Here is a 19,440-nt window from a genome sequence, read left to right on the forward strand (position 1 = left end):
GCTTAGCTTCTTTTCTCCTGCAAGTTTGCTGTTAAGTTGTGGGGACAAACAATGACACATCCTAATTCTTGAAATACCATTCTCAAATTGCTTAAGTATGTCTCATTTTCAATGTTTCTGTTGGAATCTTTCATCTATATCTATCATTTTTCTGTCCTCCCATTTTGTGTGGTAATCCTAAAAAACCTGCTCCAATTGGAGGTTGAGTATGTTTACACCCACAGGTGATGTCACTGGAGAGATTTTATCTGAAGACTAGGGAATCAGCAAATTTTTGCTGCTAGGTGAAATTTGATGCTTTCTAAAGTGTGTATTCAGACCTTAATTCTTCATAATACAGGCCTGTCTTTTGTCATGTATATGAATTAAACTTTAGTCTAGTTTTAGATATAGACAGTGCTTTTAAAATTAATTTCAGACTGACCTGTGAATTTTCACAGTAGCTTTTGTGGTCAGAACAGTTTTGAACAAAAAAGCATATTTAATTGAAAGCTTTTTGGAAATGTGAAGGTGTGCCTTTTTCACCTTGTCTACCTAAAAACATACCAGGTAGGATTTACTGATTTTTTTGTATGTTAAAAAGCCAATCTGAGAAGCATTCTTGGTTCTTGTAAAAGTGATTCCTTATCTAATGATCTTTAAATTTGTTATCTGAAATCCAAACCTATATCCAAATACAGCTAGGTACACAAAAAAAAAGCTTGTATTCACATAGCTTATTAATGAAGTATGGTGAATCCTACATTATCTGTAGTCTTTAGACCTAAATCATAAACATGAGAGATGGCAAAGACCAATTATGGTTTTCAGGCCATCACTCCTGGCAATGTGGGATTATTTAGTATTTTATCCAGTGATGAGCTGATACAGGAAAGCCCTTGAGACTCCAAAATCTTCTTGAAGCAGACTAAGGACTTAAATATAAAGATCACTTAAGTTACTTTGGGAAATGCTCAATGAGCAGTCTTTGTCTCCTGCGGCATGTGTGGGAAGAAATAAGTGTATTTCTGAGATGAGGCCAGTTAGTGCAACAGGCTGTGTTTGTGAGACCTACACACTGTGTAATAAAATTTGAAGTATTTGGCATGAAATAACTTAGTTAAATATTTTAGACCTCTCAATTTCCACGAGCTCTATGTCATTGTTGAAAGTTCTTTCTCATTTACTGAAATGATTTACAAATTAGATAGCATTACAAGCAAATTGACGCTTTGAATAGTGTGGTTTTGTACTTTTTCTAAATTATAACATTATAGTTCTATTTCAAAAAAAAGAAAATATAGTGTAAAAAGCACTATAAAAAGTAATCCTGCTACCTTTATCCTCTACAGGTATTATCTTCCAAGCAAGTTCACCAAATGTGATATTGAAGAATATCATGAATTTTTAAACAGTGGAGGTGGAGCCTGCCTCTTCAATAAACCAAACAAAGTAAGCCATTACCTTATTACTGAGTACTGTTTCTATTCAATTTCTTATTTAGATGAAACCAACAAGAATGATAAGGATAATGTTAGAGAAACAAAACACCCTAATTTTGGTATTTCTGGTTCTCTCTAGGTTCTAAATTTTCTGTTGAAATATGAGTGACAGTAGCTGATTTTAGTTCATAGGAGTTTGGAGATTATATTTAAATAAATTTTAAGAAGTGGTTTCATGTCCAGAGTTCCTGCAGGTTTTGATGCCTCATGCAATTTGTTTTGAATATCGCAAATACAGTACGTTGCTGAAATTATTTGCTGAGGTTTCAAGTGTCTTGGTAAACTTTTGCACAGCTTGAATTCTAATTTGCATCGGACTGATGTCTTTTGGTACAAATCTCTGGGAACTGAAGTAAGATTGCTTTTATTTCACATCTGTCCCAAGATGAAGAGCCTCTGCTGTGCAGCCCAGCGGCTGTGCAGGCACCAGCAGCTACAAGCGGTTGTGATATCCTCCCTGTTTGGAGAAGGCAAATCTTTTACAGTGGCTCTCAGAACGGAGTTTGAGAAGTGGAACTGGTTTTTCTAAAGCTGGAAGAGACAGAGCAGGAGAGAAAGCCCCCATGAGTAGGGGACAGTCACTGGGAGAGCCCGTGGCTTCTGAGTGCCTGTTACACTCCTCATTCCCCAGGAGCTGCCCACGTGGTCCCCATCGCCGTCACCAGGGTCTGTCGTCCCCTGAACTGCATGTGCCTTGTAAGAAGTGCTGGGATCATCTTAGCCCTGTGTTAGCTCCTTCCCGGCCAGCACACGTGGCTCTTCACAGCCCTGCATTGTGCTGGGTAGCCACCCAGACAGGGCCAGCTGGTGAAACCCAGTGCCCCTGTACCTTGCCTCATTTAGCAGGGTGTGTTACCTCCCTAAAGGCTTGGGAGCAGGAGAGCTACAAAAGCACCAGGACACACTTAAATGACTGACACAGCCCCTCCAAATTTGCCTCTAAGGTACAGAATCAAAGGTCTTCTTGGAAATCAGGAGAAATGGGGAATATCTCTTGAAATAGTATTCACCTTTTCTTTGCTTCTCTTGTCTCAATTTTGGCCTGCTAAACAGGTATATTCACATGAAGTATGGAAAGAGTATGAAATGATTAACTGAGACATTTAAGGGAGATAAAAACAAAACAAGGCTAAAGAAACTCCAGCCAAGATGGAAGTGCATCTACATTGGAGGATTTCCAGCAGGGTTTCCATATATTCCTGCTCTGTGTACTGAAGTATATGTTAACATGTACAGTAATCAGGATAATATTCTTTACTCTTTTCTAAATATAATTAATGTTATATATTTAATGGCTGTCTTTCAGCAAGCAAAGTAAAGACAGTCCAAATGAAGAAAAGATAGCTGAAGTAACCACAGATGTAAAAGAGAAAGTCAGTTCTGGAGTGATGCACGTTCCTGCTGGAGCAGCTGTGAAAAAATCCACATTCCAACAACCACAGAATGTCAATAAATCTTAGAGAAGGGAAGAGGAGAGATCAAATCTGGAAAAGCTGTTTGCTTATCTCTCAAAAATCTTCTTTTCATGGAAGGATATGTTATTAAAAGTGGATAGAAAGCACTATAAAGATTTCCCATTATTTAAAATGCAACTGGATTTTAGAAGTTTGTTTTTTTCCCATCTCATTAAAGGTGGAGAGAAAAAATGGTGGCTTTATTTCTTTGCTGAAATAGTGTAATGTGTCTTACTTGGGCTTATATTAGTGATTATGTTCATGTCCACATCTGTCACTTGATAAAAAACAATTACTCTCATCTCAATTTAGATTGGAAGGATTTATAACCTTTTTTTTAGGGTGATTTAAACTCTTTTATGCGGTGTTGTTTGGATTGGTTTAAAGTTATTGTCAATGGATGTCTGTCTAATTCACAAGGCTGATGTGTTTCCTGGCAAGGGTGGTGAAACACAAACATACTTTTTGCTTTTCGATAAATATGAGATAAAAGAAAACTGATGCGACACGGTGCAGTGTTAACAGTGCTCTGCTGTAAGATCAGCTGTGAACCTGAAAACTACATCAGCAACTGCTGGAGCAGATGGAGTGTATGTTCTTTTCAAATGAATGAAGGAATTATATGACTTCAGGGGAAAAGTTACCCAACCTGCTTTTCATGTTTTTTTCTTCCATTTCGTATTTAGCTGTCCCTACGTACTGCAGCCAATTGGCCCAATGTTTTAAGGCAGGACCCTCTATTGCTGCCATTTACTTGTCTTTATTGTGCAGTGCACACCTAGAGATACTGAAGAAGTTAAGATGTCTGGAAAAATATGTTGGAAATGAGCAGTTTTAGCAACTCTTTAATCATTCTAAAAGATAATTGCTTGCTTACATTTAATGTTAAATTCTACATACTGTATTCTACACACACGCTGCAGTCACATTCCCATTTCAATAGGGGGATCTAATAATAACAGGTCAGCCTGTGCCACAAGCCTCAGGCTAGTTTGTGGCCCGGTGAAGTACGTGGGGTGATGCTCCGTCCTCTGAGCTACTGGCTAAAAGGCAGCAGCCAGAGAAACACACTGTGTCACAAGCCATGTCCATGTGCAGATGGCTCATCAGCAGAGTGGTTTCTGGAACAATCGTAGTTTAAATGGAGAACTCAGGCCATTATGCAAAATTTTAGACTTGGTGACAGAATTATATGCGTACTCATTTATGTAAAAAAAGCTTCTCTGATGCCCAAAGGAAAAAAAATAGTATTTTCTTTTTGAAGAATTGCCGTTAGAAATTTGAGGCAACTGCAAACAATTAAACTGCAAAGAACAGGGTGTAAATGTCCATTCAAAGAGAGCATGGCATGGGTCCTGTGTAAAAACTGGTGAATGAATCTTGCCCCTGGGAAAGGAAAGTACAACTGCAAATGGAGAGATTTAGACAATTTTAGAGGGGGAGGCTGAAAGAAAAGGGGGGAAGCCTCACTAGCTATACTTTCTCATCTGCCTGTGACACAAGCTTATGGAAAACTACTGAAAGTTCCAGCTGTGGTAGAGAAAATGGGAAGGAAAAAGCCTATGGCTACAACAAAAATAAGACAAGACAAGGAAACCCAGCCTCTCCCTGCATTTCTGAGCTATGCGCTTCTGAAGGACAAGTTTTTTTATGGCTATTCCTTCTGAAGGTGTTGTTCAGGCTTCATCCTGGGACATAGCTCTTATCATTTGAATTCTAGAATGACAGCACTTGCAAACTCTGTGACAATAATGTTTTTGTTTTTTTTTTTCTTTTGTTGTCGTACCTTTTGGTTTTGATTGTGGCTTTTGCTCAAACTGCATCTGCTGTGAAAAGGGCAGTTGTGCACCAAAGGTGCTACGTGGCTTGGCAATATGGCTGAACTCGTTCACAGCATTCTCTGCACATTTCGTTTGTGGTGTTTCTAGTCTGCTTCTCCCTCAGTTGTAGGTAGTTGGTTTTGGTTAATGCCTTTGGAGTGATAGCTAAAAAAATAGAATCATAGAATTATAGAGTTGCCCAGGCTGGAAGGGACCTCCAAAGGCCATCTAGTCCGACCCCCCCGCAGTCAGCAGGGACACCCCCAACTAGACCAGGTTGCCCAGGGCCTCGTTGAGCCTCTCCTTGAATATCTCCAGGGATGGGGCCTCAACCACCTCCCTGGGCAACCTGTTCCAGTGCTCCACCACCCTCCCAGTGAAGAACCCTCTCCTCATCTCCAGTCTAAATCTGTTCCCCTCCAGCTTGAAGCCATTGCCCCTCGTCCTGTCACTGCAGGCCTTTCTAAACAGGTTCTCCCCAGCCTTCCTGTAGCCCCTTCAGGTACTGGAAGGCCGCTATTAGGTCTCCCCGGAGCCTCCTCTTCTCCAGGCTGAACAACCCCAGCTCCCTCAGCCTGTCCTCGTAGCAGAGGTGCTCCATCCCCCTGATCATCCTTGTGGCCCTCCTCTGGACCCTCTCCATCAGGTCCATGTCCTTCTTATATTGAGGGCTCCAGACCTGCACACAATACTCCAGGTGAGGTCTCACCAGAGCAGAGTAAAGTGGCAGAATCACCTCTCTGGACCTGCTGGCAACGCAGTTATACAGAGTAAATATGACAATGATTCCCTCAGGAGAGACATGCCCTTTGATTTCAGATTTTTCCCTGCTGATTTCTGATTTTGCCCTGCAGCTTTTGGATCCTCCAGAATGTGGCAATGGCTTCGTGGAAGATGGAGAAGAGTGTGACTGTGGGACAATAGCAGTAAGTTCTACGTACTTTAAATTAGCAACTAGATTCTCCTGGACATGGTGCTGCCCATCACTGCCATTAACATTAAGAGGAGGAATGCAGGCAGTGTTAGAGTCCCGGAGCAAAGGATGCGTCATTTCTTACCTTTTCCATCATGTTTAACCCACCAATGTGGGTGCTGCCCATCACTGCCATCGAGATTAAGTGGAGGAAGAAAGGCAGTGTTAAAGTCCTGTGGCAAAGGATTTGTCATTTCTTACATTTTTCCACGATGTTTAACACAATGTAGCACAGCTTTTTTACATAATCACTAAGTAAATTCTGAAGAATAATAGTAATATCTGCTTGTGCAGGATCAGGCCTTAAAAGATGTTAAAGAAAGTACTTTCCTAGATGGGGACATGACTGGTCAGTGTTAAAATGCCAGTATTTAATGATTGACACTGTGAAGTTAGAAAAATTATTTCCTATATTGCATAGGAAACAGCGACTTCAAGCTCCACAGGGCATGTCCTTTTCTGCCTTCAAGTGCTTAAGGTTAAAAATCTGTTCAGGTGGTATGCTAAGCTGAGAAGCAATAAAAGAGCTTGGGGTCTGTCTGCCTGCTTTCCCCATGCCCTCTGCTGTGTGTGTTGTGTGTTCTCAGGAGTGTGCCAGCGAAGGAGGGGAGTGCTGCAACACCTGCACCCTGACGGCGGGCTCCCAGTGCAGCAACGGGCTCTGCTGTCGCAAGTGCCGGGTAAGGGCAGGGACCTCGCTGCAGCATCCTGCTGGGAATGCATCCAGGTGGCTGCAGGCACCGCAGCACCTCTGCTTCCTTGCAGACCTCGTGATTATTTTTCTGAAAGCTTGCTTTTTAGAATTGGCTGAAAACTGGTTCCTCTGGGGCTATTGTCTGTCTTTTCACTGAATTTCACTGAATTTCTCTGAATTTCTAGAGTTGGAAGGGACCATAGAGATCATCTAGGCCAACTCCCCTGCTGAAGCAGGATTGCCTAGAGCTAGAGCATGTTACTCAGGAGCATCCAGGCGGGTCTTGAAGATCTCCAAGGAAGGGGACTCCACACCCTCCCTGGGCAGCCTGTTCCAGGGCTCTGTCACCCTCCCCGTGAAGAAGTTTCTCCTCATATTTGAGTGGAACCTCTTATGTTCCAACTTGTGCCCGTTGCCCCTCGTCCTCTCAGTGGGAACCACTGAAAAGAGTCTGGCTCCCTCCTCCTTCAACCCTCCCTTGAGATACTTGTAGGCGTTGATAAGGTCTCCCCTCAGCCTTCTCTTCTCCAGACTAAAGAGTCCCAGCTCTCTCAGTCTCTCCTCATAAGGGAGATGCTCCAATCCTTGAATCATCTTTGTTGCCCTTCGCTGGACTCTCTCCAGCAGTTCCCTGTCCCTCTTGAACTGGGGAGCCCAGAACTGGACACAGTACTCCAGTTGTGGCCTCACCAGTGCAGAGTAGAGGGGGAGAATGACTTCCCTTGACCTGCTGGCATCTTGAAGCAGGGACTGTGATCAAATGCAGGGGTGAATTAAAGCTTTCCAGTTTTAGACAAGTTTGAAACAGGCTGAAGTTGGACAAGGTTTTGTTAGATGTCCTTGTCTGAGCACGCACATCCTTACCCGCGTGCCGCTCCCAATGCCCTACGTGTTCCTCTGTGTTTGATTCATGAGACTGAATGGGAAGATCCTATCAGAGAGGCCTGAGAGAAAGCTATAGTGAAAAAAACAAACCCAAAACAGCTCAGCTAGCAGAATTGGTCAGAAGTGTTCATCTAAGACACCTGACCTCGCGTGCCGCTCCCAATGCCCTACGTGTTCCTCTGTGTTTGATTCATGAGACTGAATGGGAAGATCCTATCAGAGAGGCCTGAGAGAAAGCTATAGTGAAAAAAACAAACCCAAAACAGCTCAGCTAGCAGAATTGGTCAGAAGTGTTCATCTAAGACACCTGACCTCAGTTGCAGTTAGCTCTGTTTGTGTCTCCTTATGTTTGGACTGACTGAAATCACATTGAGTAAAGGGAATCGAGCCTTATGTAAACTATAAGATATTCTTCCTGATACATCAGTAAATAGTAAAAGGAGTTTAGCCAGATCTTGGCTGTAAGCGAGCCCAGCTAAATATAACTTCAAATAGCTGTTTATACTCATTTAGTAATAATGATAATTATTATTAATGCTATTAAAACTGCAGTGCGCTATGTGCGGTATTTTTATCTTGGGCATTATCTGCGGGCGTTTGAGGGTTTCATTTCCTTAGGAGGAACATTAGTCATAACTGTGGACCACATTCTTATCTTTGCTCATCCTAATGTTAAAAAAAGAAAAAACACAGATTATGCTGGAACAGATCACATTTCCCTAAGCACATCCCTGTTTTTTAATGTAATTTAAAAAAATAAGCAGATTGCCAGTGTGGGTGAATTTTGTTCAAGTATCCAAGTCACATAGGCACCATATTAAAGACTATCAGAAAAAAAATTAAGCTTCTGTGTACCTACATTATTTTTGCAAACAAAACAAGGGTTTATCTACATATAGAGTGGTGAGGGTGAGCCAATGAAGAGAAAGGCAAAATTTGCAAAACACACGTCCCTAGGAGGTGTTAATCAGGACAATTCAAAAGACAGTTCCCAAACTTGGGGTTGCCTTCCCCTGTAATACCCTGCCTGAAAGCAGGAATGGAGGAAGGATTGCGAACAAAGCATGGTGAGTGTAAATCCCAGCATCCCATACTCTGACAGTATTCCTGTCTGTCTGCATTTTTCCAGAGCCTGGTAGGAAAAAGATAAGCTGAAGGCTGAGAATGTGCCAGAGTCTGGCTTTTCCTCTGCTGCGTGCCCGTTCACACCAGCTGTGGAATTAGCAGTTGTCCCCCAAAAAAACCCTGAATGTGCATGCAGATCCAGAAAATAAAAATAAAAATCACAGGGCTGCAAATGAACTGGGTGTCACAAACTTCAGAAAGCTTTCAGGGAAAATAAGGGGTCCGCACTAACAATTGCCACTAATGGGATGTCTTCCTGCTTTTACAGGTCTTGAGAGTTAGCACAGAAGTCTTTAACCAAAATGCCTAGTTAGGTCACTGATACATTTTTTATTGTTAAATATCTGGTCACTTAGAAAGTGGCGTCAAACTGTACAGAATTCAGTACATTTATTAATAGTTTCTGTTCTACAATGGTGCATTGTAATAACCATAGTATTTATACCCAGAGCTCTGCAGTGCTCTTCATCCCTAGCAAGGAAATCAGGATCACTCTCCCTGTTTATTAAAGAAGAGTAAAATAGTCACAAAAAGGCACAATGACCTGGTGTAGATGGTGCTGCAAGCCCCTGCATGCTTATAAAGCATTGCATTTAAGGCAAGATCTGGAGAAATCAAGACACTAATTTTCTGTCTTTTTTTTTTCAGTTTGAGCCTAAAGGAGTTCTGTGCCGAGAAGCAGTGAATGATTGTGATATTGCAGAGAACTGCACAGGAAATTCCAGTCAAGTGAGTTTTATATCTTCTCTCCAGGAGATGAAAAAAAAGCACCTGTAGTCTCTCGACTCTTGATCACTATGAATGTTACTTGTTTTGTATAGTAAGGTGTATAAAAATTGTATTAAACCTGCTGATGCTAAAAAACAAGCATAATACTGAAATAATTTTCCATATGACATTTGTTGTGTGCTTTGCTCCCATGCTTATCTGATCTATGATCTATTAATTATTTTCTCTTTCTATAGTGTTCTCCCAATATTCATAAAATGGATGGATATTCATGTGATAACAAGCAGGTAATTAGCACGTCAATTTGTTTTACATTCTTTCTGCTTTTATAGATTGTATTTTATAGATTTTGGTTTGAGATCTGGAAGTCACCGGGGACAGTTCTGCTGACATCCCTGAGTTTTGGGTGCTAGTCAAATTTTGGAGCTAAGCATTTAAATGAAGAGAAAGTAGAATCACATATTGATTGCCTCAGTAGAAAGCATGTGACAAATAGGTATATTAAATAACTACATATTTTGGAAAATCAAGTTATTCTAAACTTTTTCTGTATCGTTTCTTTCTTTCTAGGGTATTTGTTTTGGAGGAAGATGTAAAACCAGGGACCGACAGTGTAAATATGTCTGGGGTGAAAGTGAGTGAATGTGATTGTTTCAAAGTTTGCTGTCATTCACATGGCTTGAAAGATTATCTTGGCTAATTGAAATTATGGAAGAGATACTTAGAACCATTAAAAACAGCTTGGACTGTATGTCCCTGCCCTCTTCCCACATCCCCCTCCCCCCCCCAAACCCCGAGTTTTTCTTTTTCAGTTTTTCAGCTCTTTGCCTAGTGTTGGTTAAGTTACTGGTGATTATTCTGAAGTCTTAGGGTTAAGTTCTCATTAATAACCACCTAGGGAACCTTTACTCATATTTATTGATTTATTTCAGTGGCTTCTGGAGGCATTTTGGATCAGTAAACCCTGGTCAATCTGAACAAAGTTTTAAAACAGTCTTGTGGTGCCAACGTAAAACTTTTCATTGAGAAACTGTGCAGAGTTTCACAGGCCACCTGCAGACCGTGGTGCTGCGGTTCACAGAGCAGGAAGCTCTGCTTGCTTGGATCATGCATCCCCGTTTCCCAGGACCTGGCTCTTCAAAGTCTTCATCATCTTAGAAGAGATTTGTTTCTGTTTTCAGAAGTGACAGCTGCTGACAGGTACTGCTATGAGAAGCTGAATATTGAAGGGACTGAGAAGGGGAACTGTGGAAGAGATAAGGACTCTTGGATACAGTGCAATAAACAGTAAGTTGATCCATTTAGAAAACTTGTATGAGGGTTTTTTTTTTGTTCCTGGTCCAGTTCTTTAGCTAGCATGAAGAGGCTCAAAAAGCCTCTGTATGGATCAGACTTCTCCTGACCATCTGCAGATCTTAGTGCAGGAAATTCTGGAGGGAGCAGAGTGTCAAGAGGCGATGATCTCTGACAAGAGAGCTGAGCTTTGGGAGCACTTGGACCAAAAGTGGTCCTGGTACTCTTGGTGAGGCTTAGCAGTGCAGAGGAGAGCAGCCTGTTGGTCTCACATCTCAGTGTGGGGTTCACCTTTTATGCTCTCTGTGCCAGTGCATTGCTAAGTTCTGTTCAGTTTTCATCATATTGTAACTTTCCACATCTTTTCCTGCAAATGCTGCCTAAACCAATGTTTCACATTCTCTATTTAAGCAGTTGATTATTTCTGCCTATTTGTGAACCTTTCTCCGGTCCTGATCAAACTGCACCCTAGTTTTTCAGATGAGTTCTCCCTTCTGTAAAATTTTAGTCCTGCCTACAAGTGAAATAATGTTCTTTTCTACCTTTTGGTGCAGATTTGATAACCTTACTTTTGTCCAATTACAAATTCATGAGTAAAAAATACTCAGTAATACGAGAGAGGACAGAGAGTGCACGAGTCTCTGCACACGAGTTGTAAACTCTCTTCAACAGCTGAATTCAACTTGGTGTCTCTAGTTCCCTTACGTATGTGTCATATGAGAGTTTGTTTGAAGCCAGTATCTCCTGCTTCTCCTCCCTGGGCCAGTTACTGTATCTTACTAAGATATTAAATCACTCTGATGTGATTTGTTCTTGACAGCTCGGTGATTGCTATTACTCAGAGCATTTCTGATAATACATCATAAAATAGACCCTTTTCCCAGTCTAAGCTCCAAGGAGAATAATTTTCTTAGGAAATAAGACATTATTTATGGGAGTTACTGTCAGTGGGAGAAAAGTAAGGAATAACAAATATGTTACAAAGCAAGTGAAGAAAGCCACATTTTTTTGATCATCCATTTTCACTGAATTTTCTTTTCTGTGAGTATCTGTTTATTCTCTCCATGCAGGGATGTGCTTTGTGGATACCTCCTGTGCTCCAATATATCCAATGTGCCCAGACTTGGAGAACTTGATGGTGAAATCACATCATCAGTCTTGCAGTTTGGAAAAGTTTACAATTGCAGGTAATTGGAAATCCTGAAAACAGAACAGAGACAGTCAATATCCATCTCGCGTAGAAAAGCAGCTTTCTCATTCCTAAGTGGAGAACAACTGTTTCCATTAATACTTTTTTTCCCTATTAACACATAACCATTATTCCAGCTCAATCTTTGTTAAGCTTCAGGAAACTGACTGGGGGAGGGTGGGAGTGCAGCTGCTTTGCGGTCCCCTCTGTGTAGTAGTTAATTTTCCCTGTAGAGACATAATGCTCTTCTCTGGCCTCTTGATTTTACATTCTTTAATGTTTGCAAAGTACTTAATGTACTCAAAATACTTAGACATACGCCTGCACTGCCAAAGCTAACCGGCAGCTTAATACATTGCCATATGTTAGCTGAATCCCAGTTACAGACCTGGTGTGTTCTCCTCACTTCACGCAGTTGTAAGATGCACTAAAGTCCTTCAAAAGTAAACTCAGTGTTTTATCTAACTCCAGCTCTTACACAGGAAAAATGATCTTAGTTTTCACCATTACATTTGATTGATGTAGATATACTGTGTTTTGGTTTGTTTCACGTTATGGCCAGCATTTCCTTGCTCTTTCCTGGTCCTGGGCATTGTATAACGCAGCCAGAAATGAAGGCAGCAGCCCAGAGCCCAGTTTCTCAACAGCTTCTCAGTCCCATCAAGAATCATAGAATCATAGAATTGTCTAGGTTGGCAGGGACCTTTAAGATCATCTAGTCCACCCATCCCCCTAACTGATAAAAAACCAAAAGAAACCCATACAACCCCCCTCCCCCGCCACATCACTAACCCATGTCTCTACGCTCTCTGTCAATCCCTCCAGGGATGGTGCCTCCACCACCTCCCTGGGCAGCCCATTCCAAGGCTTCATAACCCTTTCTGTGTAAAATTTTTCCCTAATCTCCAATCTGAACCTCCCCTGGTGCAGCTTGAGGCCGTTCCCTCTTGTCCCATGGCCGGTGACTTGGGAGAAGAGACCGACCCCCCCTGGCTACCCCCTCCTTTCAGGGAGTTGGAGAGAGCCAGAAGGTCTCCCCTCAGCCTCCTTTTCTCCAGGCTGAACCCCCCCAGCTCCCTCAGCCTCTCCTCAGGAGACTTACTCTCCAGACCCCTCACCAGGTTCGTTGCCCTTCTCTGGACCCACTCCAGCCCCTCAATGTCTTTTTTTCTTGTGGTGAGGGGCCCAAAACTGGACCCAGCCCTCGAGGTGGGGCCTCACCAGTGCCCAGTACAGGGGGACCATCACCTCCCGAGTCCTACTCCCCACGCTGTTCCTGACACAGGCCAGGATGCCGTTGGCCTTCTTGGCCACCTGGGCACACTGCTGGCTCCTGTTCAGCCAACAGTCCACCAACACCCCCAGGTCCTTTTCTGCCTAATCTGAATCTGATGATGGCATGAGTCTCTGGAATGCTTTTGGATTTCTTGCAGTGGTGGCCATGTGAAGCTCGATGAGGACACAGACCTGGGCTATGTGGAGAATGGGACGCCATGTGGGCCGAACATGGTGTGCCTTGAGCATCGCTGCCTCCCCACAGAGGCCTTCAACTTCAGTACCTGCCCAGGCACCACAGACACTCAAATTTGTTCAGGACACGGTGTATGTTCTTGTACTCTTTAATCCTTTTTTCTGTTGTTATTGAGTAGCTGGTGTTGTGTAGTGTAGTAGCTAGACCTTTCAGAAAGCCAGCAGCATGACTCTAGAAGTCTTTATACTGGAGAAGCTTTTGAAAAGGAAAGGGAGGAGAGGCACATAAGTAAACATAACCCATAGCACTCAAGGTATCTTAAAAAATGAGTCATAGTAAGTATGTATTACTTCTACAAAAATTTTCATTCAATCATTCAGTTCTTTTCGATCACTTCTGCTAACTTGATTGATATTTCCTCAGGCAACGCACTGGAGAACAGAAAGGTTTTATGAACTGAGAAACTTAGGTCTCTGTTCTTCCAGATGCTCTTTTCAATTCCCTCTTGATTGTGTCAACAGCCAAGAAGGTTCATGAGGTTCTTGATTTTGTTCACTGAGAGTCCCTTTGCTGTAGTGAGGAGGGCAGTGAGCTGGCTCCTGGCTGGTGGCAGCTCCTCCGCTTGGTGCAGGGCGTGTGGCTTTGCTGTGGCCCTGGCTGAGTCCCCTGGTCCTTCACACAGTTTGAAAGTGTGTCCAGGTCCCTCTGGCTGAGCTGAGATCAAAGGAGTTGATCTCTCTCAACATCTTTTGTTTTTTACACTGCGTTAAAACTTGTTTTTTTTTAATCCGGAATTAACCGCTTCATATTTTGAAAAAATAAAATCACTGAAGTTCAGTCTCCCAAAGCAATTATAAATGGCTCTATTAAATATATATTACGTTAAAATATATAATTGTGCCTAATACATACTACATATATTTATATATAAGGCATAGTAATAGATTTAATACATTTATACCTAATATATCAATTTAAAATTAATGTATATTAAATGTTTTACACAATTTTACAGGCAGTCAAAATCAGTGATAGATGACTGTACCTATACTGTATGTATTAATTAGGGGAACAGATTAATTTCACGATTTTATTCTGAGCTACACTTCTGGCTGCAGGTTTGTAGCAATGAAATAAAGTGTGTCTGTGACCGATTCTGGGGAGGAGATGACTGCAGTTCTCGCATCAAAGACGATATGTTTTTTGATAAAGATGCCATCAATAAAGGTATGTTGTTGCAATTTTTACCAGTAGCTGGAAAAGCTTGGATTTGAGGAAGGTTTCATGAGGCAAAACTAGGTCTCCTACTCCTTGAGTTAGCGTACGACACGAGCAGGGTGAGGAGCCTTGTTCCCCCAGCAGAAGCTGGGGGGACACAGGGACACAGGGACACCTCACTGGGTGTCTGTGAGGTCTCACCAGGGGCTGGATGTGCCCCTCTGGGGACTGGCGTGGCTGTTGTGCCTCGCTTGTCCCCATCACTGGGGTGGCCTTAGTAAGTGTATTGATAGATTGGGACAAGCAAAGAAGAGTTACTGGGGCTTTTCGTGTCTCGACGGAAAGGTGATGTTGCTTACGTGATTGGGTTTTATTTGTTGAGTCAATTTTTTATTACATGGCCAGCATGCGGAATGTTGGCATCCAAATTTTAGGCTTTTACATTTTTTTGAGTGAAAGTTTTAATTCATCTTTATGCTTCCGTACAAGAGAAAAATATACTGTGGTAAAACCATGGTGTAAGTGTTTTTCGTTGCAAATCCTTGTGGGAGGACAGTTTTACCATCTTCCAGAATATCTCTTTTGATTAGTTTATTCAGCTGTGGAAGGGATTTGAGCAAAACCAAACAAATAGTCGCTTTTATTCCAATGCAAGCAGGTGTTTGCCAGGCAGCCTATAAGGGTGTAAGCTACAATACTTCAATATCGATAACCTTATATTGGCAAACATGGCACAACTTTCCCCTGTAGCAAGTGTTCAGTTAAGGAAGTGGACACAGAGGTCAAAGCTTGATTTACAAACAGTCTTTTTATGTCCGTGCTGTACTTCAAGATCGTATCACTGGTTACAATTAATCAGTCTAGTGCAAGTTATCCAAGCAGGTTTTTGAAAGACAGTACATTTACTGCTTTTGTATATTTTTTTCTCCTAAAACCCTGTATATTTTTCCCCTTTCTTGTGTTTCCAGGTGTTGTTAGCACAAATATAATAATAGGGGCTATTGCTGGCACCATTTTAGTGTTGGCTCTCGTTTTAGGAATAACTGGTTGGGGTTACAAGTAAGTAAATTGTGTTTTCTTAATACAGTTTAAAAATATGTTTATTTCCTCTAATAGCTGATTATGTTATGAAAAGAACAGTTCAAACATAATCTAAAAAATCCAAATTGGATTATATTTATACAGTGATATTTTTATAGTATTAGCATTTTTCAAGCAATTTGTACATGTGTATGTGCTTTCGGAGAGCTTGATCCAAGGGTGAAATTTACTTATTATTTAGCTGTTTCTTTTCTTTTTTTTTTTTTGGTAGATGATCAGATTATGATTTTACTGTATCTGACAAAGGAAATACAAGAATACAGCCTGATTAAATTATAAATCTTTCCTAATGACAACATAAATAGAGCAAGATCAGCCTTCAGTCAGTAAAGCATTTAATCATAGGCTTCTTTATCAGAGGCTTATATTCAGTCAGCTTAACCTGAAATTAATTCAGGCACATTTTCCAGTAAGAGAGAGATCTATATTTGGAACTAAGATGCAAGTTCTTTCCTAGTGTAGAGCTGTCACTGGTCCAGGCAAAGTGGATTATTTTAGCCTGACTGATCTTTTTCAGTTTTTCTCCTTTCGTGAATTTCTTCTAAAAAGAGAGGGGTTCAGATTTTTTACATGTATTAAAAAAAAGGATTCCAGGTGCTTACTTTGTCACCTGTGTTGGGGTGAGCCTGGGTCTTGCAGCCCTTCCTCCGCAGGTGGGTGGTGTGCATTTGGAAAAAGGGATTAACATTAGGATAGTAGAATAGACTTAAACTCATCGTGAACTGCACCTCCAGTTCTGCGCTGACTTTAGCCATCAACATGAATATATTTTCTTTGTTTATTCTGATTTAGTATGTTTATAAATATGTTTATTTCAGAAGTGTTTTCTGTAGAAGTATTTTGAGCAAAAATTTAATTCTGCATACATTGCTTTTCTCCTTACATTTTTTTTCTTATTTGGCCATGTATACCTGCCTACTGATAACATTCCTTTTTCTTCCTTTCTCTTCCCCTTGTGTGGAAAGAAACTACAGAAGACAGAGGTATGTGATAAAAGTAATGGAATGTATCTTAGAAAGCTCTGAAAATAGCTTTTCTTCTCTCTTGCTCATTTATTTACATGCTATAAAATGCTATAGTGATGAATTACTGTATTTTAAAGAATATTTGAAATTGGTATTTATTCTATAAATGCTTTGCTTGAAAACCTGATATCACTGGACTCCAGCAAAAATAATATTTCCTTCTGAGATAGCCTATTTTGTTTAGGAAAACAGGAGAATATTTCCAATAAGAGAGACAGAAAATCTGCTATTAGAGAAGAAAGTGCTCTTGGGAGACTGAGAGCCGAATTAATATTAACATAATGTTCAGGAGCCTTTTGAGACAAATTCATTCCTGGAATTTCTTGGCAGTTAAAAATACAATGCAGTTAAATTGCTGAGTGAATAAAGAGCCCGTTCTTTCCCACCATCCTGCTCGATTGGTTTGAAGCAAAACTCCTCAGCACAGGGCTGAGCTTTCACCAGTTCAAGCTTGTGGCCAAAACCCAAGCAGTTCCTAGTGAGTTGGGTTTGGCTCCTGGAAGACCACCTCCCTTGGATCAGTCATCTGCCTGGCAGATGGGTCTTCTGGGAAGGAGTTAGCTCCTTCCTCTCCCAGTCCCCCACAGATAAGAGGGTTTCTTGAATTCCCCTGTTTTCTGCCTGAATCACTGCCTCCTGGTCAAGCTGCTGCTTTGTTTGTTGCCACTACTCCTGCTTGTTCCCCATGTCCATAGTGCTTTCTCTGCCAGGCTCAAAATACTTGCAAAAAGCAGAAAAGCACTGCCAAGCGCTGGTTGTGTGCTACAAGGTCATATAGGTGGCAGGAACAGTAACAGAAAAAGGCAAAATAATTGAAGTAAAGCGTTACGGAGAGGTTGGTGGGGAGGAAACGTCACTTGGCACAAGGAAGCCAGAATTTCAGGGTTTGGTGCTGCTTAGTGGAACACAGTGTATCTGTCAGTGGGGACTCACATGCCCATCAAGCTGCTCTACTGTGGATGTTTCAGTGTTGGCTGAAGACAGAGCAGCCAAAACCTCAAATTATGGAAAAAGACCAGCCCATGCATGTTCACATTAGAATATTAGAGAATCTAACTTCTTCAAATCCCCTTGTCTCCAGAAATCAGTATTTGGATGGAGAGCTGTGAGTATGCAGTCAGTGGGATTGGGCAGAGTTGGGGGGTTGGACTAGATGATCTCTAGAGGTTCCTTCCAACCCCATATCTTTCTGTGATTCTATGAAACCAGCATAAGCTGTGGTGATGGAGGGCTCCATCATTTTAAAGATGATGGAGATATTTAGTAATGAATCTCCTTCATGCAGAAAATGAAGTTCTCTAGGCTGACTTCTAAATGGAGTATTTTTGCATATGTACAAGGAGTGCTCCTTAAATGCAAAAATCAGACATCTACCAGAATGTCCAGTGTCCTTTTTTAAAAAAAAAAATTACGATTACTCCTTAAATAAAGATGAAGACAAGCCACTGAGGTATTTTTCAGCATAACATAAGGAATGATACTTGGTAGTACCAAGCAACTGAAATTTGTAAATGAAGTTTACCCCACGCTGGGTCAACTCTGATCACACCCACCTAATGGCCCAGGGAGGGAAAGACCTGAGACTGGAGAGGTGTTAGGAGAAATGCAGTGGGAGTACTGTGTTACACTAATGATTTATGTGCCTTATAATTATATATTTTTAAATACCTTAGAAGCATTAAAAATTCAGATATGGAATGAAGAGAGCCCAGTTCTGGTCTGTAGTTGGACACAATCTGAATATGAATCAACCTTCTGATAAATGCGCATCTTAATAGGGGCAGACTGAAGCAAAATGGCCTTAGAAAGTGCAAGACTGAATAGATAATTAAGTTGCTGGTATTACGATATAGCCAACCTTTAAAGTAGCTACTTGTACTAGGGAGGATTTTTCAGCTTCATGGAACTGTATCTGGAATATTTGCATGGCAGTTTTTCCGCTGGCAGTGAACTCACCATCTGCAAAAAAAAAGCTGCATAACTTGTTTAGGACTTCCTAATGCATAGATAGTTTTATGCACGATAACCAAGCTTCTGGTATTGGAAAAGGATAAGCTGTTGTCAGACATGTGTGGCATTATTTTTGTCTGTCTGGGCAGATTGAGTCTCCTGTGGTAACCCGGAGTAGCTGAGAACCTCTGACCTGGTGTTAGTTCCCCTGCACAAGGAAACAGCTATTAAAACTGGAGGTTTTTCTCCTCGTGAGGTTTAAAAAAACTGAACAGGTTGCTGTTCTTGAATCCAATAATGATCACAGAAGTTAACTATAAAGCACCTACCTCAGAAGGAAAAAAGAATTGACTTTTCCTGAACTCCTTTTGCTGCAGGCGTGCATTCAGCTCAGGCTGTGGTGCTCCTGCTGCCCCTGAGGATGGCTTTCACAGCTGGTGTGAGGAGCCCTTTGAAATGTCTGAACTTGCCTATCCAATGTCTCAAGAACCCCAAACTAGTCACTTTGAAAATTGGGTCAGAGTTTATCAGTGAAACGTTCCTTGTTTTCCCTACCAAAACCACATAACCCACTTTTCTGCATCTATCAGAAGCCTGTGGGAGTTTTCTCTCAGCTGGTTGAATTATTTATTAATAGGCTTATGGTGTGTGGTTAACAGGATTCCTCAAGAATCGCTACCCTTGCCTCTTCCTTTTAAACTGATACTTGTGCATGTTTGTGTATGTGCTGGTGCCTGTCATGTTTTCTGACTACAATGTTTATTATACTTTAGACAAATACCCCAGGGAGATTATGTAAAAAAGCCTGGAGAGGCCGACTCTTTTTATAGCGACATGCCTCCTGGAGTCAGCACAAACTCTGCGTCTAGTTCTAAGAAGAGGTCTGCTTTTCTGTCGCATTTTCAGATTTCTACCTGTTCCATCACCCATTATTCCATTAGTCAGAACATTTCATTGTTTTGCAGCAGGTTTGATTCTTTCTTCTTTCTTTGGGGAATGTTTGAAATAGCATCCTTTGTGCTCTGATTACTG

The 19,440-nt window shown here is 41.4% G+C and overlaps 1 protein-coding gene across 1 annotated transcript in view; it reads left to right on the top strand.

Annotated features, from left to right (window-relative positions):
- The window catches only part of ADAM22 (ADAM metallopeptidase domain 22), a 141,111-nt gene that overhangs the window by 100,409 nt on the left and 21,262 nt on the right, over positions 1 to 19,440 (top strand). The window contains exons 14-26 of the mRNA XM_014952947.1: positions 1,332 to 1,431; positions 5,610 to 5,681; positions 6,316 to 6,408; positions 9,081 to 9,161; positions 9,398 to 9,448; positions 9,732 to 9,795; positions 10,343 to 10,448; positions 11,525 to 11,641; positions 13,077 to 13,245; positions 14,233 to 14,341; positions 15,301 to 15,391; positions 16,399 to 16,416; positions 19,182 to 19,376. Coding sequence (XP_014808433.1) covers positions 1,332 to 1,431; positions 5,610 to 5,681; positions 6,316 to 6,408; positions 9,081 to 9,161; positions 9,398 to 9,448; positions 9,732 to 9,795; positions 10,343 to 10,448; positions 11,525 to 11,641; positions 13,077 to 13,245; positions 14,233 to 14,341; positions 15,301 to 15,391; positions 16,399 to 16,416; positions 19,182 to 19,376 — 1,266 coding nt within the window. The remainder of the gene's footprint in view (positions 1 to 1,331; positions 1,432 to 5,609; positions 5,682 to 6,315; positions 6,409 to 9,080; positions 9,162 to 9,397; positions 9,449 to 9,731; positions 9,796 to 10,342; positions 10,449 to 11,524; positions 11,642 to 13,076; positions 13,246 to 14,232; positions 14,342 to 15,300; positions 15,392 to 16,398; positions 16,417 to 19,181; positions 19,377 to 19,440) is intronic.

This window comes from Calidris pugnax, unplaced genomic scaffold (assembly GCF_001431845.1).
Source record: "Calidris pugnax isolate Ruff unplaced genomic scaffold, ASM143184v1 scaffold181, whole genome shotgun sequence".
NCBI lineage: Eukaryota > Metazoa > Chordata > Aves > Charadriiformes > Scolopacidae > Calidris > Calidris pugnax.